Source organism: Serinus canaria, chromosome 7 (genome assembly GCF_022539315.1).
Source record: "Serinus canaria isolate serCan28SL12 chromosome 7, serCan2020, whole genome shotgun sequence".
Lineage (NCBI taxonomy): Eukaryota > Metazoa > Chordata > Aves > Passeriformes > Fringillidae > Serinus > Serinus canaria.
The window spans coordinates 19,425,774-19,448,779 of record NC_066321.1 but is presented as its reverse complement, the minus strand read 5'-3'; the positions used below and the strand labels follow the sequence as shown (position 1 = coordinate 19,448,779).

At 46.6% G+C, this 23,006-nt stretch overlaps 1 protein-coding gene across 1 annotated transcript in view; it reads right to left on the bottom strand.

Moving 5' to 3' along the window:
• Positions 1 to 17,833, bottom strand: part of GAD1 (glutamate decarboxylase 1) — a 28,029-nt gene extending 10,196 nt beyond the window's left edge. The window contains exons 1-9 of the mRNA XM_030241772.2: positions 17,749 to 17,833; positions 15,923 to 15,985; positions 10,428 to 10,586; positions 9,500 to 9,742; positions 6,702 to 6,792; positions 2,037 to 2,149; positions 522 to 637; positions 301 to 380; positions 42 to 96 (exon numbers count right to left, since the gene is read on the bottom strand). Of these exons, the coding sequence (XP_030097632.1) occupies positions 42 to 96; positions 301 to 380; positions 522 to 637; positions 2,037 to 2,149; positions 6,702 to 6,792; positions 9,500 to 9,742; positions 10,428 to 10,586; positions 15,923 to 15,985; positions 17,749 to 17,818 (990 nt within the window). The 5' untranslated portion in view covers positions 17,819 to 17,833. The remainder of the gene's footprint in view (positions 1 to 41; positions 97 to 300; positions 381 to 521; positions 638 to 2,036; positions 2,150 to 6,701; positions 6,793 to 9,499; positions 9,743 to 10,427; positions 10,587 to 15,922; positions 15,986 to 17,748) is intronic.
• Between the last annotated feature and the right edge of the window lie 5,173 nt (positions 17,834 to 23,006).

The following is a 23,006-nucleotide window of genomic DNA, read 5'->3' as shown; positions in this document are numbered from 1 at the left end:
CAATTTTACTAAGCCAAGCATTAATTTTTAGAAACACAAACCTTTTCTTTTGCTTCCAGAATTTTTGCCTCCAAATCAGCTGGTATTATTTTGCCTCTGTAATTATCGCAGAAACAGAAAGACAAAGAAAGTTAAAGAATGTTTATGTAAATAATAGCTGCAGTTGAAATAATTTAATAGGATTTTCTCAACAGGCCATTAGCAACTTGACACACTGTACTAAATCAGTCCTTAAACACAATAAAACAAATTTAACAGATGAACACATTTAATCTATCAAAACTTTAGTATTCATCCTACCTTTCATTGCATTTTATCAAAATAACATTGTCTGTTCCAAATCCAAGTGCAGCTCCAGCTTTCTTTATTGAGTAGTGACTCTGCAGCAAACAAATGAACATGAAATGGAGTGGTTGTTTAATGGCAAAGCATTTTCACAACATATGTCATGTCATGTCATGACATATGTTGTGAAAATGTAAACTTATGTAAATTAAGAATTAGCAGGGTATTAAGCTCACATGCTCTGAGGTAAAGAGAACCAGTTTAGGGACTGCAGCCATGCCTTTGGTTTTAACTTCAGGGAAATACTTGTAGCGTGCAGCCATTATGCTGTACATGTTGGAGATCGCTCCTCCTGTGAATGAACAAATAAATGAGTGATAATGACAACAAAAAGTATATTATACCACAGACATTTGTGTCTCATTTGCATAATGCAGTGAAATTGGCAGTGAACTATGAAAAAACATTCCTGTGAAATGCACTGGTATCTGTCTAAATAGCACAGGACAGACTCTCGAGGAAGCCAGAGTAATAATCAGAATTTCCTAAATGCCATCTTTTTCAATTGCTATCACTTTGTAACACATTCCTAAAAAGTTCAGCTTTCATTGTGCTGCTTTTGCATAAACTTCTTGTTAGCAAGAACAACAGGAACTTATTAACTTTTTTGAGATTGAAGAAATGTCACATATTGGGTGGATTTATCCCATCTTACTCTAGACATAGAAGTGGATACTTAAAAGTAGATTTCTAAAGCTGAACTATTTTTGCTACACTCCCTCACAGTCATTTATGGGAAAGAGGCACATCACAGGCTATGACTCACATCATTTATTTTCACACTTAATTTTGAAGAATTTTAATATAGGGAAAGCACCTATTTATCTTGGTTTGCTGCTAAAAAGAGCCCTGAACAATTAGTTCAGTTCTTTGGTGCTTTGGTGCAGACCTCCAGCTTTAATAAGATCAATCTCATCCCTAAGCCTAGGATGACTTCTTCCTCTGAAATGTTGTCATTGATGAGAACACAGAAAGATCTGTATTTTTCTAGCAGGCAGGACTGGAGTGTGCAGTTTATGTGGGCTGTTCCAAAAGGAACCACCTCTATTCCAAAAGGAGGTGGTTTTGTCCTTTATGCTCTGTGACAGGATGGTGTTCCCTCATGCCAAACTCAGAAAAGTCCAGCTGGGCACCCACATTGTGCACATGCTGGCCCAGGACCGTCACATGTTTCATCACCAGTCATTTCTGTTACTGCTCACTGCCTTTATGTTCCTTGCACGGGAAGACACATTGTCCTGGTCTTTATACTAGAGTCATACTTGTGAGTGCAATCAGATTATATCCCAGATAAAGAGTCCCAGAAAGTGACAGAAAATCACAAGCTTTGCCTGACTGTGAGCCCAAATCCTCACGGACCACCAAAGAAACCAGGACATGATTTTTGAGAACTTATAGTCAAAAGAAGCTGTGCTTGCTTAGTGCCTCCAGAAATGAAGCTCATAAAAGGGGTGTTTAAATGCCTAACTATGTACTGTAGTCAAGTTTTAAATGGCGTAGTGCATAGCCATACAAAGAGATAATTTTTTGTCCCAACTATACTGTGGGATGTTTAAACAAAGCATTCCTACTCCTAAATATCTGACTCATTGCTTTCTGTTGCAGATAGTGTGACTATTCAGACACAGCCTATGTTTATTTTAACTTTTGAAGTTTTAGTCAAACCACCAAAACAAAGAAGAAAAACTCACCAGGTGAGAATATTCCATCACCATCTTTGTTTGACCATCCAATAATCTCCCTCATCTTTCGAAGTGTTATTTGTTCCATGAGGACAAAGACAGGAGCAATTTCATAGGTAAACCTGCATGGATAAGACAAAAACACCAAATAAGCACAATATAGATACAGATTCTAAAAATACATGATAAATTCCCACTGTGATTCTTTCTTAAAATGCTCGAGGTCTCTAAAAGTTTTCCTGTAACTTGAGGTCCTGATCCTAAAACATTATCCAAGCAAAAATCCTCAGGAAAACAATATTGGAAGTACTGATGAATAAAAACTGCAGTATTAGATATTTTGCAGCTTCCTATATATAGTGAATGTAAGACCCAATGTTCAACATCATAGTGCTGCTGACCTCTGTACAAGTTTGTCCTCTGAAACAACTGTTTCCCAAAGTGCCAGTTCCACACCTGTGGGATAAAATACTGCTAAATCCTTATGAAAACAGTGAACTTCATTGAGCTAAATAAAACCATAATTAGAAGTATTGAGCTAGGGTTTCAAAGTTTAAATATAATTAATTATGTGGATTTATTCTGTTGATGATCTCCAAGGACAACTTACTTCTACAATACAAAGTGATCAATAACTGTCAAGAGTAATTACAAATGATGATTTTCTAATTACCAATTACCAAAACCAAGTCAGCAGTCAACTATTGTATCCACTTAATGAGGGCAAAAAACATTACATATCCTGGCATGCCCTGATGTCAGAGTCAGATATGTGGATGGAAATTGACAACCATACAACTATTTCTGGTGATCAAGGTAGATGGACAAATTACTACTGCTGTAAACAAATTCTGCTTGCTCCGTATGGGGAAAAAATAAGTAAGGGGGAAAAGGAAGCAGAGAGAAATGAAGAAATCAACCTCTGATTTCCAAAGGAATCTATAAAAGCATGACACCCTGACACTTTGGATTTGACTGATATTCTCTGCTTGAATAATTCTGTCAAAACATCTGTGTTGTCTCTCTAATACTAAAATGATATTTTGAGACTAGGCACAGCAAACTTGAATGAGATATGATATTAAGAAGGAAACAAGTGTCTGAAAAAGCTTGTCTTTTATTTACATCTACATTGTTTGCTTCCACTGTTAATATTTTCTTCTATTTTTATGTTTCCTTAGTCCATCAGAGAAACACCGCCATTATTTTTAAAATATTCCCTTAACATTAAAGATTTCTAATTTGTTTAATTATTGTGAATGTTATTTTCAGAAGCCAAAATACTACTTATTTTGCTTTTATTATCATTAGAACTGGCAGAGACAGTTCAATACTGATCTGAAGTTTGGGTGTTGCCACTATTTACAAATAGACAAAATTAGTAAACCAGTGTCTGCTAACAGTGGTTTTGGGTTGTTTTGTTTTTAAGCACTGCAAGTCTAGAATATATCCCAATTTTTATTTAGGCAGAATAATCAACTGATGCCCACGGGGACTCAACAGTCTATAGATTACTGTAGCTCAATACAAAGTACTCTTAAGTCAATGTGATTATTTTTTCCCCACCAGTTTAAACACATTTTGGTTTTGTCCTGAGACCTTGCACACTGAATTTTGAATATATTTAAACACAAAGAAAATTCTACTTATTTATTCTATTCTGTAGTTATTTTCTGAGTCTCCAAGAACTGACAAGAAATAAATTATAGTAGATGTTTATAAATTACAAGGCTAATCAAGCTGTATTAGATGATGGCTATGAATTTACAAATCACATCTTGTTAAAGTTCATTCTACCTTACTTGTTTTAAACTTAAATTATTTTGAAAAATTCCATAAAACCCAAAAAATGTGTTTGGCTGACAAGGAACCATCGCTCTTTAGAATCAATCTCAAAAAAAAAAGCTGATTAGATTTTCCTATGGTTACAACATTTACAGGTATTTCTGTGAATTAACTATTGCAGTCATAAGTATCAGTTCTTTAGATTCTGGTTTTTTGGTAGAAGCCAGTGCTGGCTTAATTCTACTCTCACATAAAGGACAAATCCCTTTATCACACCTAGCACCGTTTTCTTGTTGGCCAGTATGTAAAAAGCAGTCTGAGTATAAACACAGAACATTTTACATCAATTTTCCATTCATAAGCTTATCTGCACAATACTGAAAACACCAATGGGTTCCCTTGTCTCAGCTAACAGCGGGCATTAACAGAACTTCTGGATCGTATTCATTTTTAACCTCAGCTGGCTGCTGCATGGTGACAGAATGCCCTGTGCTACAGAACTGGATAAATAATGAAATTCTGAAATTTCCATGCTGAAGGTCTCATGATTAGAGCTTGAGCTATGAATAGCATACTGATACATTATTTCCAAGTCAATGGGGAAAGCTTATTATGTGTATTTTTATATATTATCTTCACAGTGACACTTAAGTAATATTTCCTAATGATAATTTAAAATTTTAAGGGAGTACAGATGTTTTGATTACTCAAAACTCATCTGCAAAAGAAAACACATACTTTTAATTGTTCATAAATATTTTAAGTATTGTTTATCTGTAGAAAAGAAAAATTGGCATATGAAAAACATTCCCTACTATAATTCAATATTACTGTTGCTTTTGTGTTATGTGCTCATGTAGCTGTAATAGGTTGGAACAGTTTCTAGGTAAAGGTCAAAACCTGTTCTGGTGTGCTGGAACACTGCTCAAAACAAATACTATGAGGTCACAGAGGTGATTTGGTTATTTTTAGTAACCTTCTCTGTCAGTCTTTGAATCATATTTTACAAACATCTTGCTTCTAACCTTATTTGCAGTTACTGTGTTACTTGAAAGCACACCATGTTAACTTTGGTTTTATGAAAAAAAGGGCCCACTAAGCCTTATGCTAACAAATAGATACTAAATTTTCATGTTCACAGAGAAGTATTTTCAAGATACGTTCTTTTTTAAAGCACAAATGGTTGAGAAACTAGCCATTTAACAGCTTATTTTCAAAAAAGAAAAATGGAAAACATCAATTTAAAAAGAGTTATTCTTTAAGAAGTGACTAAATGAGTGCAATGTTATTAATGATGATGGCAATACTTCTTTATCCTGTCACAGTCTGCCACAGAGTTGAATTCTTTTATGTCTTATCAGATTTGTGTAATTTCACTGATTACAAAAGGATAACTAAACTGGGATAACTATATTAATCAAATGGGCTTGGAAAAAGTGACACTGAAATATTGGTCACAGAAAAACAACTTTTAAACAAAGTTTTGTTTAGAAATGTGATCAGTACTGTTTTCAGTTTAAATTGTGCTGCTAAAAAGGCACCTCAAAGCACTTTAAAGCTTTTACAATACTTGTTTAACAATTAAAACATATATTTCTATGTTTTCTTCCCTGTCAGCTTTTAAATCTGAATGTCTCATACCAATTTTCAGCAAACAGAACTAACTGAGATGATTATTACAAAGAGAAGGCTGGTTTTGGCTCGAGCCCCTTAGGTTTTCATTTTATTGGTAATGTCACAAAATAGGCACAGCTCTAACCTACACAGAGCTGCTTGTCATGAGGTATACTTAATGAACCATATACTCACAGATAGGCCAGTGAAAATATTGTTCATTTTCCAATCTGAAGATAGATTTCATATGTTATGACAATTAGCAACAAACTCCCCAAAACAGAGGTCACTCTACAGTTAAAACACATGCAGGACTAAAAGAATGTTAACTGCTGAATATATGGACTCCCTTCACATTTTTGAACATACAGAAATCAAAATATAAATAAAAACTGACTAGAAGGGTTGGGTTTTAGTGGTTTGGAAGGGTTTTTTGGTTGGTTTGGGGTTGGTTTTATTTTTTGTTTGTTTGTTTGTTTTTTGTTTTGTTTTGTTTTTGTGGATGTTTTTGTTTAGTGTTGGGGTTTTTTTTGTTTTTTTTTTCATTAATTACACTCTGCTGAAAAAATTCATCATAATACCTTATACTGTCATTTACCTCAAGTTAATGAACTTTGAGGTCAAGAAAAATTAGGAAAAGGTTCTTATTTGATGCATTCAGATGTCAAATTTTACTTTTTTTATATTTCCCTTTATTAATTTACACATAACTTTATTAATCTTAGACTGATTCCTTCATTAGTATAAAATTATTTTTCAGCATTACGTTTTTAATCATTTTGTAGCTACCCAGAAGCCAATTGTTTACTAGCACACGAATAAAAGGTATTGCCTCAAGTCTGCTATCCCTGAAGTCAACAGCAGAGAAGAAAATAACTGTTTCCATATCTTGTGTTCTAGTGTTAACATGTGTATAGCTGCAGACCTGTTCAGTCTAGAGACAAAGCTTTTTTAAAAAAAGAAAAATGTAGAGAAGATTGGTCCAAAAAGAAAAAAAGTAATTTCATGTTATTATATTAGAACAATCATATTTTACTTACCATGTGCTCTCAGATATTTGCATTTCTATTTATAAGAAAATTATTTCATTGTCTGTAATTATTTTCATTGTCTTACTGACACATTTAGAAAAACATGAGACTTTTTTCTGGAAGATGTAACATTCATAATTTAAAAATGAAAATTATTCATATCTGTGACAATATCTATCTACCACGACACATGGCAGCCCTTGTAAGCACCAGTCCCAGACACTGGTGACAAGACACTGCTTACATGTTTGTGTTAGCAGTAGATGTCAGCCATTCCCCTGCCAAGCCAATAATGTCCAGTCCTGTGGACAGCTGATTGAAAAAGCGAGGGTGACCTGAAAAGAGAATTGAGAGCAACTTAGAACAAACTCTACCGGCATCTCTCAGGTTTCAGATTTAAACCAGCCACCTTTTCTGACACAAATCACAGGTTTGTACTCAGAATACTTGCAGCAAAGTTTTCCAAGCAAGTCCTGCTTATGGGGAGACTGATAGCCAACATTCACGGATGTCTTATTACAAACTTGAAAAAATGCTTCGGATGGGAGCTTCTGTACGGAATCATTTGCCTTTAAAAGAGAACCTCAGAATCTGCTGAGCCTGTAAACTCCTCCGGGACCTGCCCAAGGGCTTGTGCTAGCCTATTTCCAGAGCCCTCTTACCACTTCTGTCGTGCTGTGAGCTCGGGAGAGGAGTACACGGTGGGGGACACCCCCTTGGCAGTAACAACCTCCAGGTACCGGGGCTACTTGCATTTGAATGGAGGAAGAGAGGAAGGCCCAGGCGCTTTAACTGGGGCTGCAGGAGTGAGAGAAGGCTGCGGAGGAGCCCCTCTCTTCCCGAGCTACAAGGACACGGCAGAGACGTTTTGAGGGGTCTCGGCAGGGACGTCCCAGCGCTGCAGAGGGGGGACCAGGGCCCCGCAAGAGCATCTCGACTTCGGGCCCTTTCCCCACACGGTTTATTCGCTAGAATTCACCTCCTTAAACAGAGTTTGCTATTGAACGGAAGAAAATCACACCCCTGTGGTTCAGCCGAAGTTGCTTTAACGACTTTCATAAGCAATAATCCCGAGTCTTGGGGACCTACTTTTCTAGCATGAAGAGAGGAAATTCCTAACAGCTGGCTTCGGGCGCTGAGGGGAGGTAGGAGGTGCCATGATTTAGACCTCTGCTCTCTGGAGAAGGACACGCAGATAGCACACTGGGGACAGCCCGGCCCTAGAAGAGAGGTCAGCTCTCGACGCCTGGAGGGGACCCTGTCACGCCGGATTCGGCTCAACGCTAGGAACATCAGCATCTTTTAACATGAAGAAACAAATGCGATTCTGCCTCGAGCGATGTCAGCAGAAATCTTTTGGAGGCGTGAGCCTGCCGGAGCTGCCACATCGCGATACTTCCTGAACAGGATACGCTGCAGCCGGGCTGCTCCCGCCAGGGGAGCCCACGGCTCGGGGCTAGAGCTCAGAAATACCACCGCGGCGTAGCTGTTCGCTTTACAAATCAGTACTTCTCTCCCTTTCCAGGACACACTAACTGGCAAGTTATCTTCAGCGACATTTCGCTGACCTCCCATAGCTGTTAATGAGCCCTCGATCTCCTAAGGCTGGGCTGCAGATTCAGACCCGGTGACTTTGAAGGGAGCTTGAGAGAGAATGCGAGCCCCATGAGCCCACAGCAGAATGCGTGTCCTGAGCAGTCAGGCGATCCGAGCAGCACTTTAAAGCTGCGCCAGACAGCTGCGCCGCTTTGAACAGAGCTTGTGTCCGGTCGGATACCTGCCTCTCAGGTCCTGGGGACACGTCCTGCTGGCCCCACAGAAGCTCCAGGGGCGGTCGGGGTGAGGGGAGGAGGCTGCACGACTTGCGGCACGATGAATAGCAGAATAATGGGGCAAGCACACAGAACGCAGCCACTCTGACTTAACCTCAGGCCACCTGTCCAACAACCCACGCGTTTGGGAGTGAAACACTCTCCCCTTTGATTAGGGTACAAAAATCAAAGTGTGCTCCTGACTCGACTGAATCGATCAAACCATCATGTAAAAAGGAAAAAGGACAGAATGCTACCCGCCACGACTGCTGTCAAGATTTTGCTCCTAGAATGGACTACATTGGGTCTTCACAGCTACAAAACTAACCACAGCAGAAAGCTGGGGCCCGTGCTTCAGGAACCATGGCTCGCAGCTGCCCAGCCGGAGACCGCCGGGAAACAGCCTCCCGTCCTGAGCTCCCGCCGCTCCGGCTCCGCGGGGACATCGCCGCCCGCTGCGGTCCAGCCGAGCCGAGCCGAAGAGGGCAGCCGGCCAGGCAGAGCTCAGCAGCCCTGAAACGCTGGAGCAAGGCTGGGCACAGGAAACTCGGCGCGCTACATTACTGCTCCACTTCCTGACTCGCTTGGGTGCGTACGGCTGTCAGGGCTAGTTGCCAGCCAAGATTCCTGTGGATCCAATGTAAAACATTTCAGGCCAAACAGCCTGAGAGAGCATTGACTTTGCTCTAGAGCCTGGCTACAGCTCACCCAGTCAAATAAGTGATTACAACCCGGGATTTCTGTCTGATTCAGAAGGACCTGGACGGGCAGGGCTCCTGGGTAATGGACTGAAATCCACAGGGTTCCTTTATTGATGATTCCTAGGATTTCAGTCTCTTTTTCATTAAACGTTTGATGAACATAAAGAAGAAAAATTGCAAATTCTGTGTCATTTATGCCCTCATTTACCTAATGATATTGCTCCCCAGAGACACAGACAGCTAGCGTTTCATCAAGTGAAAGAGATTACATCTTTAAAACTTGTTTCTTTGGTCTAAAAACAGCACTGAGCCCTACCCAGCAGGGACGGATGGCCATCAGTAAATGAAATTTCTGAGCAGAAACATTTCCAGTGCCTGCAGCCAGCCCTGGAGCCGAGCCTGTACAGAGGCACAATCACGGGTGTAGAGAGGGTGTTGGCTTACCTCCGTGAGCTGTCAAGTTCCCTTCACCATGAGCCTGAGAAAAGTCCCAGGAGGGACTCACCACAGAGTAGTGTGCAAAAACCTACCTGTCCTCACTCCGTATTTCAGTGTGTCCCGACAATCCACCAGAATCTGCTCCAGTGACTCAGGGTTGTCTGAAAGCTCCAGGTTGAAGCCTTCCATGCCCTCCAGGAGCTGGTGTGGGTGGTGGAAGTCCAGCACTTTGGTGGATCTGTCAAAAGTCTTCCTCACGTAGTTGAGGAGGATGTCCACAACTTCCAGCAGAAACTGCATGGTCTGCTCCTCACCATTCTTGGAGGGCAACAAATCTGTGGGGTAAACCAGCTGTCAGCACTTGCTTTGTGAGAGAGAAGCAGAGATGAACCAGCCTTGGCTGCCTGCAGTGTTCCAAGGACCTGGAAGCTGCGGTTCCAGCGCTGCCTGGTTGCAGCTGGGCAGACTCCTGGTCCCTCTCACCCTGGGCAGAAGGGCGAGCCTAGTTCGCCCACAGCAACAGCAGAGGCACCTCCAAGGCGCCCCAGCCTAAGAGCATGCCCTGCCGTGCAAAGGTTGTGCGGTGCAAGGCACTGGCCTCCTGTGGGCCAAAAGTACCTGAAATCCACACCTGCCCTTACCTTGACACGTCCCCACCTCTGCCCCGCAAAGGGATTGCTTTCCCTTTCCAACTCTTCTTGCAACGGCCCCCTACCAGCAATCATACTAAGGAGGATAAAAACATAGAATTACTCTCCTCCCAGATGCTGGATCTGGAAAAACCCCTGGAACCGCTGAAGCTGAGCTGCAGGTGATCAGCCCAAAGTACGTGAAACTGCTTTTCAGGCAAGTTGCACACATCACCAGTGCAGCTTGCAAAAAACACAGACACAGAGCTCCCTTCAAAAATGGCCAAGGAAAAGCACGGTCTGAACATGGCTGCACTTCCAGGGGAGATGAGGGCAAGACTACTAAGGGACATGCCTGAGCTGGATCAAGGAGAAACTGTAAAGTGTTTACCTCTGGCATACAGATTGGAAAAGTCTGTCTCGGTGCGCCGGAACCTGGACTCCTTCTCACTGTTCTCGCATGCCAGCAGGCTCTTGGATGACTGCCTTTCCTTCAGAGAGCTGGCGATCCGGCCCTTGTCTTCCAGGCTGTTGGTCCTTTGCAGGAACCCTACATTATTATTGCAAGGTGCACAGGTCAGAGTTTTCTCACTTCCCAACATGTTTAGAAATATCTAAAGCAGCTCTCTAGTTAAAAGCAGTGTTGGCTCTAGATCTGACTAATGAGGTCAGGAATAAGGGTATTTATGGGGATTATTTGCCTCCAGGAGGGAGAGTTCAAAATGCCATCAACTGCAAAAACGCAGCCATGCAAAAAACAAAATTTCGTCATTTAGTGCACTGGTAAATTCTTATTAAGTCGATCAGACAGATTCCACTTCAGTAATCAGCCACTGGAAGAGAGTTCAGGATGAGTCAATGCTATTTCAGCCTGCAGGCGAAGTTTATGGACCTAGCAGACAGGGGCAATGATGTATGATTAAAATCAGGGCCATTTTCAGTTCTCCTCGTGGTGCTCTCACGCACAAAAGGCATGAGAACAAGCAGCCATTCTGGAGCATCCATCCTGAGAGTGCTAGAGCTCTGAGGAATACCAGTAGCACTCATATAACCCCACCTTCCTATTATCAGTAAGTACTGATGCGGATTTTCCACCTGAAAAGATGCTTTGATGCTAACAGTAATCATCCCCGGAGGTTTTAAGAGCTCTGCTCTCACCGGGAACACATCTTTGGCACCCAGAACCCGAACACAACTGCTGCTGTTATATTGTCAGGGCAATAATAAACCCACTCACCCCAAGAACTATTGGGGCGGGAGCCACGCAGAGTCCCCGGCGAATTATGAGATCTGTCTACTTTAACAAGGCAGGGAGAACAATTAATTTTCTGGATTTGATATATTAAATCTATGATGCCCACTTAAACACGCATAGTGTCGGGCTTTTTGTCATTAAGGAAAGCATCGGATTTTGACGTTCCGGGTTGCACCGAGTGTGCCTGTATGTTTGGAAGAGGCACTACGGTGACGCTGGTCTCCTTTATCCTTTTTCTTTTAAAACAAGCAACAATCGAAAAAAAGGCTCGTCGCGGCTGGGGATATCCGCCAGAGAAGAGGGCTTAGCAGGGAGGAAAAACAACGTCCTGAGCTCGCTCACTCGCTCGCTTCCCCGACGCCGCTTCTCTTCAGCGCCCTCCGCTTTCGGGCCATGTGTCCCTGCTCTCCAGAGCCCTGACGGCGGACCGGGACTGTGGGCACCACCCATCAGGCGCCCACCGCCGGCCCTTACTGGACCCCTGCATCTTGGGCAGGCATACAGGCTGAACGTCGGGGGACAAAAGCGAGCGACAGTGAGCTTCTGGGCCAACTGCTCCCGGCGCGGTACCTGTGCCTCGGACCCTGCTGCCAGCAAGGCAGTCGCAAAAGAGCTATCGAAAAAGGAGCACTCGGCTGGCAGGCCCTTCTGCTTCAGTCGGGTACCCAGACGAGTCTCCAGGAGGGTCGCTCACAGGTAAGTTTGTCGGAGCCATACGTCCAGTAAATATCTCAGGTTTTGCCTTTTAATTCTGATCTTCTACTGATTAGTCTTTTTCTGTGATGCTTTTACAAATGAGACAAAAACTATTTAAGGGAAACTCTTTGTGCATAAGTTAAGAGTAGCCGTCCATATATATATATATATATATATATATATAATATTTAGTTATGTTGTTACTGCTTCTAATGGCTCTTGCAGCGATCATTAGCTCCCGCAACAGCTAGCGCTATTTTCCTGCTCATTAGGAGGAACAGCTGACATCAAAGCAGGCGCAGTCTAATCTGAATTATGGATCCTCTTTTACCGGGTTCTGAGGCTTGATTTTGCTTTGTTTTGCCCCCACCCGTCTTTTTTTCAGGTTCTCAGTAGCGATGCTCAGGTGGGACGGGTTCTGTGAGAAGAGACGCCTGCAGGAGCAGCCGCGTTCCGCTTGCCCCGAGAGCCGAGTTCCTTGCACAACTGGCGCTCCCCTCGGTGTGCAGACGAGGGCTAGGGAAGGAGGGAACACCGCTTCAGTAACAGAGAAAGGCTGCAGTTGTCTCCAGTTCAACTCTCATCGAGCCCAGCGAGGCCGTGGCATCGCGGAAGGGGCTGACCTAACTAGACGCTGCGGGCAGGCTGCTCAGTCCTTGCCCGAACGACTCTGCGGCTGTTCTTCCCCGCGGAGGCTCCCCGGATCCCCGAAGCCGGCGGCGGAGATCAGCTGGGGCTCGAAGAGGCCGCGCACGGGGCCCGTCACCCTGCGCCGCGTGGGGACCCGGGGCTGCTCGGCCGCGCTCGGGAGGCTCGAGGGGGGGGATTAGAGGACGAAAAAAGCCTGAAGGCAGGATCGCGCTGTCGGCCGACATCAGCCCACCCGGCTGTAGGTAATGTGCGCTCGCTCAAGTCCCTCGGCCACGGCAGTGTCTCGTGGACCTGGAGACTCGGTGTAAGGGGGAGCTCGTGGGACACGGACAGCCCCCGCTCTGGAGCCGCCGGACCATCTCGTTTGCCGAGCCCCTCCCTGGGAGGGTGTGGGACGTTCCCCAGTGCCTTCGCGGTCTGCAGAGAAGCGGAACAGCCGGCCCTCGAAGGCTCCTTCCGCTCCCGGGGAGAAGCGCATGCCGACCTTTCCTCTGTATTCTGCTTGAAAAGCGAGGCCGGTGTAGGAGACTTCCAGCAAGTAGCAGAATATGAAATAGAGTCCGCGCTGCTTCTCCTGGAGCAGCGGAGAGCGCAGCCTTTTTCAGGAGTAGGTCCGTTCTGCAGGTGCGTTTTCATGGATGCGCTTAAAGAGACCGAGTTTTCAACAGCCGAGTGACACCAGATTGGCGAGGGAGTACCTAGGTGCGCAACGCGACCAAAAATTCAGCATGATTTCACATCAAGCCTCGCAGAGGGCATGTGCGTGAGCCCCCCTCGGCACCGCAGCCCTGGGTGGACACTCATCTTCCGAGGCGGGGACAGACCTGCCGGGTCCCGGCGCGCACCACAACCATCGGGGGATGCACCTCGGTGGCGGTTGCAGGTGATCCTGGACCCCGCCGCTGTCGGGGAGTTTAGCACCACCTACCTAAAGTATGCTTGGCAGCACAAATCCCATGGACTCCGGAGACGAGCCCAGTTTCTAATATGCATAGCTGCTTTGGAAGCCCCACTCTCCCACGTTGCTCACTGGGTTTGGAATCAACAGCTGGCCGAGGCGAAACAGGAGACGCACCGGAGCAATTTTACAACGTTGAACATTCCACTGGTGCCACATATTAACAGGATCAGTCCCAGCAATAACAATTGCCATGGTGGGAATGTAGCATACAAATCCAGATATAGGGGGAAATACGTCCATATTTTGGCCGCCGTGACAGTTCATGAAATCGCTTAAAATAGGAGTCAGGGTTTTGTTTGGTTTTTTTTTTTTTTTTTTTTTGTTTAGTTTGGGTTGGGGTTTTTTAGGTGGATTGGTTTTTTTGGTTTGGTTTGGTTTGTTTGGTTTTTTTTTTTGGATTTTTTTAGGTGGATATGTGCAGAGACAAGAGTGGAGGGGGTCAGGAGGGGTGGGGATGGTGGTAGCGGCAGCGCTCTTTTCAGGCGGTGGCTTTCAACAAGAAAAGGAAAAAAAAGCTAATCCTTAAATTGCTCAGTTATTTAAGAAGAAATTACATACATCTTGGATACCTAATTATTTGAAAATGTCAAACCCATAATATACTACTCAGATGGAAGAACCAACTCATTGTTCAAGACCTGCCTTTTCTCTGAGGTCAACCCTTATTTAAAGTTTGCATTCAAAATTAATCGATTTCAGTGTGATACACACAATAAGAACAATTCCAAGGCACCTTTGTGACTATACAATATTTAGGGTCTGGAATGATATCTTGTGAAAGGTAAGGACAAGGAGGTCCTATGTCAATAAGTTGACATTTGACCTGCAACAGTCAAATGTCAACTCATTTAGCATGTTTAATTAGGATTCTCGGCAACCTTAATACCTCACTCTGTTTACCATAGGCAACCTTCCCTATATGCCTTTGTGAAGGTGCTCAATTCAAATGGGAGGGCTCATACAAGCAAAAACAGTGCTCGTGATCAAATCTGAGTATTCCAAAACGGCATCATTCACTATTCTGAGTATATTTTTCATGTAAAACAGAAAAGAGCCAGCAAAGGAAAACTGGGCACCAAACCACAACCAGAAATACAGCTTGTCTTGAACTCCCTTCACAAAGCTTTCACTACGCTCTCTTCTGCCCTTCTCAAATCCAAAATGGTGGGATATTTCATTTTCAAGTGTATTTGGTCTCAATGAGAGAAGCTGCGCTGTCCTTCTCTCACCCCCGTAGTCTAGCAACACGGAGCGAGCCTAAATGCGCGTTACTTTATCAGTTCTGCTTGCCGGGCTAAATTAAAATGATGGTGAAAATGCCCATCGCTCCAGCCACTGAGGAGACTGGTAGGGAAATGGTCCATTAAACCCAGATCAGGAGCTATTTATAGAACTAAGCGACTACTCGTTAATGTCGCCAGCGGCTACCAGTGAAATCTCTCGCAGACACAGGGCTAAACATTTGCACTCTGATTCTTTCCGTGTTCAAACTTCCAGGTGACAAAACGTTTAATAAATGAACTTCGACTTGAGCAAGCTGGGAAAGAGGTTTAAATGCTCCTTTGCATTGAAAAAAAATGTTAGTTTTTCCCACGACATATTTCCCATCCCCCCAAAAGAGACAGAGGGGAAATAATTTCTACGCATAAGGGGTATGGGCAAAACGGAATTATTCCCCCATCAGAATATGAAAATTTTACTGTTAGCCTCTGAAAGCGAAGGCGCCACTGAGATATCTAGAGAAGGAAGACAGCTTGTTATCTGCAAATGAATCTCTTGCTATAACGTTGCGATCTGATTGTGCATTTGTTTCCCTTCTGCATTTCATGTGCCTGCGCTCTGACTGGCTGCCAGCGCTATCTTACCAGCACAGCAAGCTGACGAATTGCTCTTTAATAAGGCTCTCGTTAATCTTTTTTTCCCCAGGAGATCCGTATTTTCTAGTCAGATAAGGTTGAAAAATTTCAGACAGTGAGAGGCGACGAACCGGTCCCCCGTCCCCCGCTTTTCCTCCCCACTGGCCTCCCCGGAGGTTCCTGCGCTTTCTTCGCCCGGAGCGCCCGGCGCCTGCACCCCCGAGTGTGGCAGGAAGCGCAGCGCGGCCCCCGCAGTCCCTCCCGCGCCGGACAAAACCTCGGCCACCGCCAGCCCGCGGGAGGGCACCGCGGCGGGGCCGGGGCCGCGGAGCCGCCCTGAGGCCGGCAGGGGGCGGCCGAGGCACGGCCGGCGGGGGGCGCTCGGCCCGCGATGCCCCCGCCGGGGCGGCCGCGCCGTCACGCGTGGGTGTGTGGAGTGTCCTACGGGGAGGCACGGCCGCACTTACCGCATATCTTCAGCCCGATCTTCCTGGTGCACCCGTGAGCCACGCCGCACCACGAGTCGTAAGCTGGAAGAGAGAGCAGAGTTGTTCCCCTGGGGCGGCGGGGCTGTCCGGCAGCAGCGCCCCACCCCGGTGCCCCGCAGGGCTGCATCGCCGTAAGAAACGGCTGACTCCGAGCCCGGCGGCGCTGGGCGCGGGGCAGCTGAGGCTCGGATGACAGCGAGGTAACATGCTGGCCTGCCCAGAGGAGAGGAGAAAACACCCGGGACCCGCCATCTCATCATTTACTGGCGGGGCTCCAGGGAAGTAGCAGCTTAAAATAAAGTGGCGTGAAATGGGGTCACAAAAGAGTTCAGGAATTAATTGGGTGAAAAATAGTATTTGACTAGATGATCGGACTCGCATCATTGAGCCTCGGACGGACTGACGGGCCGCCGACGCCCCTACTGGGACCGCACCTCCAGAGGGAACAGGCTGCTTCCCAGCCCCTCGAGTCGTGGCTCAGACACGCACCGGTCAGCCCCAACTGAGCCCTCAGGAAGCGGGGAACGAAGCCCAGGACGGAGGTGGAGAGTGCACCAGCCACGGGCACTACCGAGCCTCTCCCATCCATCGCTCGCGGCATGCCGGGGCAGCCGCAAGTCCGGTAGCGATGGACCCCAAAAGGCGACCGGGGGCTAGGGGTGGCTGACCTGGCGTTGGGGGGCGAGGGGAGAAGGTTTCAGAGGAACGGGGACGAGGACGGCTCACCCAAGCACGGAGGGCAGCAGCCTGACTCTCGGGGAGGGGGGGAGCGGGGGAAGAGCCACGGCGCTCCCGACCGGGCGGAGGAGCCCTCTCGGCAGGGGCGCTGCCAGTGCCCGGGGGCGGGGAGCCCGTGTGGGCAGGGCAGGATGCTGCTGCCAGCGGTTATCTTTGTTTTAGCTGTGTTGCCGATTAATTCGATTTCTGCGTGTGACACCTCAGTCGAAGGCAGAAGTGCCTGCCACGCGCGCCTGAAACAAAACCCAGTATTGCCGTTCGCCCCCTTCCCCGTTTTTTCCAGTTTCAGAATAATGACAATAATGACTACGATGCTCCTGTCTCGTAGCTCTTTCAGGGTAAAAGCTATTACCCGCTCTGCTGTCCCTGACAACCTTTCATTTCTTACTATTGCCCGCTCTTTGTCTCAGATGCTTCATAGCAGCGAGCCTCTTATTTTTTTGGTTTTTTAATTTTTTTTTCCTGTAGGCGATGGTCTGAACTGCCTAGCAGGGCTATAAATTGATTCTCTATCCACCTGCAGCAGCCTCTGCTTCCCACTCACACCTCAATAACTCAAGGCGAATTCAGAGCAATTAGGAATATAACGCTTTGAAAAGCTGCAATTAGCATCCAAATTTCGCTTGATTACAGGCTTCAGCGTAGGCTGAAAAGAAGCTGCAGAATTAGCATTTATAAAATGTAGCTGGGAGACACCTGCTTTAATACCCTGGTGTAACTTCGCCCTTTAACTGATTCGTTTTCTCCACACCCCTTCCAACATCCCGATTTTTTTGTCCATCTGGGAGGTCAGTTTATTGTCTGGATCTCTCAAACGTGGCTGTAAGATAAAGACAACGTTGGCGGGCAAGGTGGGCTTTTCCTCACAGCGTTTTATTCGCCACAGATAGACCTCTCCTGTTCCCAGTAGGAAGATGGTTTCTTTGTGTAGAGCACTTTCCGCACCTTGCTTAATGGCGCAGAACACGGCTTCACAGATGTATCATTTCGTTTGGAAACTGGTCTTTCTGAGCCTAAATGGAGAAAGCCTCCAAAACACTTAAAACGAGGAAAATATTAAAACCTACTTGTAGGTCGCAGATTAGGTGGGGTGGGGTCCGGGGCATCGTTGGAGGACGAGGGAGCGGAGGAAGCCATCCTTTCAGAAAAGCCCCAGTCCTTGGAGCTCGTATTTCCTCGATATTCCTCTGAGGGGTGGGCAGCAAGGAATTTGCTGGAAGGAAGAACAGCCGGTTTAGTAGTCTAATCTCCGGGAGCACCGCACCAGAGTCCCGTCCAGACGCCAGCGGGCGGCAGCCTCGCAGGTCCCGAGGCGGCAGCAGGACCGGCCGAACCGGGAAAATGCCTCGACAGACTGAAGAGCAAAATCTTCCCTTCGTTAGATTCCAGAGCACTACCCCCCGCGCTGGAATGACGGATTTAGCAGAGCATGAAGCCTATAGCAATTATATCGGTGGTCACTGAGCAGGGCATTTATATGGCTCGCATCAAATGGAGACCAACGTGCAAAGCGGGCTTCGAAATCACCAGCCCAAACGACCTACAATCCCAAACACAGCCCGCTTCTGGGCTTTACCAAACACACGTCAGGCTACACATTCAGGAAAGACTGACAGATAAAACCTCGCCACCACAAAGGTGCGTTTTGCCCAGTCCAATGACAGGCGCCACATACATGTGTATTTGCACACACATGTTTCAGCAAACCAGGGCCACTCTGTGCTCCAGCACTAACCAGCGATCTCCCGTGCCCGTGCTCGCTTTAGCGGCGCAAATGGCAGGAGAGGCACGTCTGTCTGGGTAAAGGAAGGTGCAGGACCAGCCCTCGCTCCTCGCCAGATGTTCAACTCTTTCCTGGCGGACACGGCGTTCCGATAACCGATACAGGGTCGCTGATCGAGAATTGCCGGGTCACTGCCCAGCTCGTCTCTTTGTCCCCACGTTTACCTGCGATTTATTTTCTTCCCCTTGCAAAGAAAATGAAGGTCGCGGTAACGAAAGAATGCTTTCTTTGTTAGCGGCTTTTTTCAAACCGATACCTACCGATCCATTTCCACTGCTGGGTGGATTTACACTCGCGTGTAAACGCAACGGATCAATGATTTCAATGGAAAACAGGCATTTAAATTTTTTAAGTCGAGAAAGAAAACAGCCATAAGCAGAAGATATTTTCTAGACAATGCCTAGAAGTGAAGTAACAGGTTAACACTATGTCTAGGGCGGTAGCTGTATCAAAAACCCCGTTATTCCTCTATTCAGACGACAGCCACCAAAACCGATTTTTGGGAGAAAAATGCTCCAGAGGTTCTCAAAGGCTTGAAAAAAAAAATAGGATGCCGTTTAGAGGACACTTACCGAGGGGGCGAGCGGACACTCTTATTGCCGTAGTCCAGGTTGGCAGGGCGACTCTAGCCTGGGAGCGACCTGCCGCTTATAAACTCTGCCAGAAACGACGTCGGAATACCAATCGCGCAGCGGAATTTAATGCGAGATGACCTTTTTTTCCAGAAGTGCTCGGATTTGCTTTTTTAAAAGCGTGAATCGCCGGTTGATCTGCTTCGACGCAGGCATGAGTCACAGGACTGCCGCCACCGCCTCCGCGCAGCTCCGCACGGGGGCTGGAGACCGCTGGGGCGGCGGGCTGGGGCGGGGAAGGGCGGCCCACTGGCCCCGGCTCCTGCCGCTGGTCTGCTTCGCCCCGGGGCGGCGGGGCTGACTCCCGCGGCGGGTGGGGCTGTCCAGCCGCGGCAGGGGCGGCACCCCAGGCAGGCGGTTCGGCCGTGCGAGCCCCTCGTTGAGCCCCTCGTGCGGACGGAGCCAGAGGCTTTCCCTAGACAGCACCGGCTTGACCCGAGGTCGCCAGCTGTGCTAATAGGCACCGCACACATCGGCGCACCGGTGAGGCGACGGGACCGAACTCCCGCCCCGGCCGTCCCTGCGGCCCCGGCCCTCCCCTGAGCATGGTGCGGGACTCAAATGAGCTAGGCGGGGTTCGTGTGAATTGTAGCTTAGCAACACCCCTTGTCCCCCCCCCCTCCGCCGTGCCGAGGGTCTGATGTGACCCGCTGGCTAAGCCCGCGGTTCCCGCGGCTGGCCCCGCTCCTCCCCACCAGAGGGTGGCAGAGGCACGGGTACCGCTGCAGCGGAACACCTGGATGCCTGTGACTTGCCCTCAGTGTTGCCATTAGATTACAATTTTACACCAGACATCCCTTTGCTAAAACCAGAAGCATTAAGACAACAAGCTTTTTGTACCCCTGACAAGCCCATATCTGCGTTAGTCCATCCCACACCCCGAATATGCTTAGCCAACATTTTGTGGTTGTGACCGCGGCGCTGTATTTCAGCATGTCACGGTAGCTACGCAGATGCCTAAACCAAACCCTTCTCAAAAAGATGTCACGTAAGGGGCTGGGAGGAATCCGCAATGAGAAGAAATTAGGGGAAATAGCCCTATGGAGCCAGAGAATTTCATCCTGTGCAGGAGATGCTGGGCAGCGCAACCAGCAGCAAGGCTGTGTCCTTTCTGAAGGACTCGAGGGAAAAGCAAAAACTTACAAGCCCATTTGGTAAAGAAAACCGTCCGACTGACAGCATTAGACAGCATTAAGTAGCCAAGACGACTGCTTAGTCGAGCACACTTACTCTCTAGGAACTAGACGTGTAACGAAAACACAGACAGCACAAAGGCCAGTTTTTAAAGACAGTTTTACAGATATTAACGGCCCTAGCTAACACAACCTTGTCTCATATCTAGACTATCATTTTAAAGCTGGTTTCAACCAATTGAGCAAGACATTTGCTCAGTGCAGAGTGTGAGAAATAATAATATATCTGTAACTAATTGTCTTTATAAACGTAAACAAACGTTCAAAGGAAGTCATGTCAGGACTGCAGTACAAAGAGGCAACGAAAGACCACACAAAAACCCCCCTAAGCTATCAGTCACTGTGGAGCGCGACCCAGCCGGCTGGATGCCCGACACACGTTTTCCTTCCCTTCTGGCTTTCCAGAAGTGCGTGTGTCTGGAGTAAACAGACATGGTTTAACATAAATATTTACAACCTCGCAGAATCCAAGGCCAGAGAGGGGAAGGAGCCAGACAGTGAAGTCAGAGAGCCTTCCGCGGCACGCTGGAGATACGACTCTTTCCAGCACCTCGAGGAGCCCGGCGGCGCGGCGCTCCCGGCTCTCCGCTCAGCACCGCGGACAGCACCTGCTCCGGCCCGGCCCGGCAGCCCCGGCAGGGCGAGCAGTACGGTCGGGGAGCGCGAGCAGCAGCCTCGCACGGCCCGGGCGGGCGTGCGGAGCGCTCGCTCCCCCACGGCCGTGCAGGAGGATGTCGAGAGCGAACCCCAGCGAGCCCGGCCCCGCTACCCGCCTCACAGCCCCTCTGGGTGGCGCTGCATCTCAAGCCCAGGCGCTCCGGAGAGCCCTGCGCAGAGCCCGCCCGCCCGCGGCTGCGGCTGCTCCGAGCCCGCGCTCACCACGAGCTATTCGTCCTGGCCCCGGCGGCGGCAAGGGGAAAGCAGCAAACCCTGGGGCTCTTTGGGTCCTTCCCTCGCTCATCTACAGCGTGGCTGTACAGCACGCCTGGAAACGCTCGCTAACTTTTATTTGCAACGGACCTGCTTGAAAATCGAGCTAAACCCGAACCACTCCAGCTCAGCGGCTTCATTCAGAACTCACCACACCAACTGAAATCTTTGGAACACCCTTGCCAGGTGTACACGCCCAGTCCAGGGCACTCAGAGATGTGCCGCTTTCACCGAGAGAGTTCAAAGTCTTCCCCTCCAGCTGTGCTGCTCAAGCAATCTGCTATTTTCTCCTTGCATGTGACTGTCCTTTCCCTGAGGCTACTGCTCGAGTGCATTCTAGGCACAGGTTACAGAGAATATCTACGCAGCTGGGGATCCAGGAGACTTGGGCTTTGCTTTGAATCCAGATGTTTACTGAGGATGTGAAACACACTGGAAAAACCACTGATGCACAGTATCAAGACAGTAGGATGAAGATATATAATTCCCTTAGCTGAAGCTTGTAAGCAGCACATCAGTTAGAGCTTGCTTTAAAAAGCCAGACCATGGGGTGTTTCTTGAATTCACCTCCATCCACAAACTGCACATGCTAGAATATGAATCTTGATTACCCTGAGTGGGCAAAGGAATGAACGTGATGCAATAAATATCTTTAGCAACAAAGACTACTCAATAATTATATAATTTTTATAGCAGTGGACATATAAACAATGCAGAAACCCCCCACTATTTGTATTACAACCTGTAGATTTGGATAGTCACTGTGTTTGGAGCTGCATACAATATTTTAAGAGAGATAAGCACCTCCTGCCTAAAGGAGGTCACAATATAGCTACATGAAATGGAGAGGCAAATAGAGAAAAGTCCCTGTGCAATAACATTTCTTCATATTCCAAACTATAGTCATGTTATATATACATTATCTACAGGCAGGGCAGCAAATTTGACTTCTGGTGATGATGATGATTATTATTATTACTGTTGAGGGTTCTCTCCATGAATCCTCTGTGTTGCTTTCTAATTGCCATTTTGTGTGGACTATGAATATTTTAGCAGGCTGGGATTAGGTAAATGCTTCCCTTGAAACTGTACACAACAATAAGTACAGAGAACATCTATGTTTCTGGACTTGAGGGTTTGTAGTTTTGTCTTTGTAGCCCGTGACTTTCTTTTTTTAAATTTTTTTTTAGTAAAACAGCTCTAATTTGTAATCCAGTACATCATTACAAAATATATTTATGGCATCCAGTATCTCTTTCCTTTCCTACAATTTCTGGTATACAAAAATGTCTACTTTACCTGTGTCTTAGATAAAATGGAATAATTTAAATAATAAATTTCATTAACTCTTGACATAAAAAAATCAGAGAATTGTTCAAAACTAAGTGTTTCAGACCTTTTCTGTCTATCATCTTCAGTACTTAAAAATACAGATAATAAATTCCTGTATATCTGTACTGAAAAAAAAGAACATGCCAAGAAAAAAAGTAATAACAAGTTAGTGCTTTGATTATATGGATTACCTGGTCCTGTCCAGAAAATTCTACAAATGGAAATTTGGGGAAGCCTGTGGATTTATTGTCCTACTCTACAGGTAACTTGCTGTTTTCTGTAACTTGACAAAAACTAATCGGAGATGAATGATATGTTTGCTTTGGGTTTTATGAACAGTCAGTACTGATGTACCCAACTGGCCCATATTTAAGGATCATGCACATCACTCAAATTTCAAAGACAGCTCAATATGAAATGCCAGATAGAACATTCAGTACTGCTGTGATGAAGGG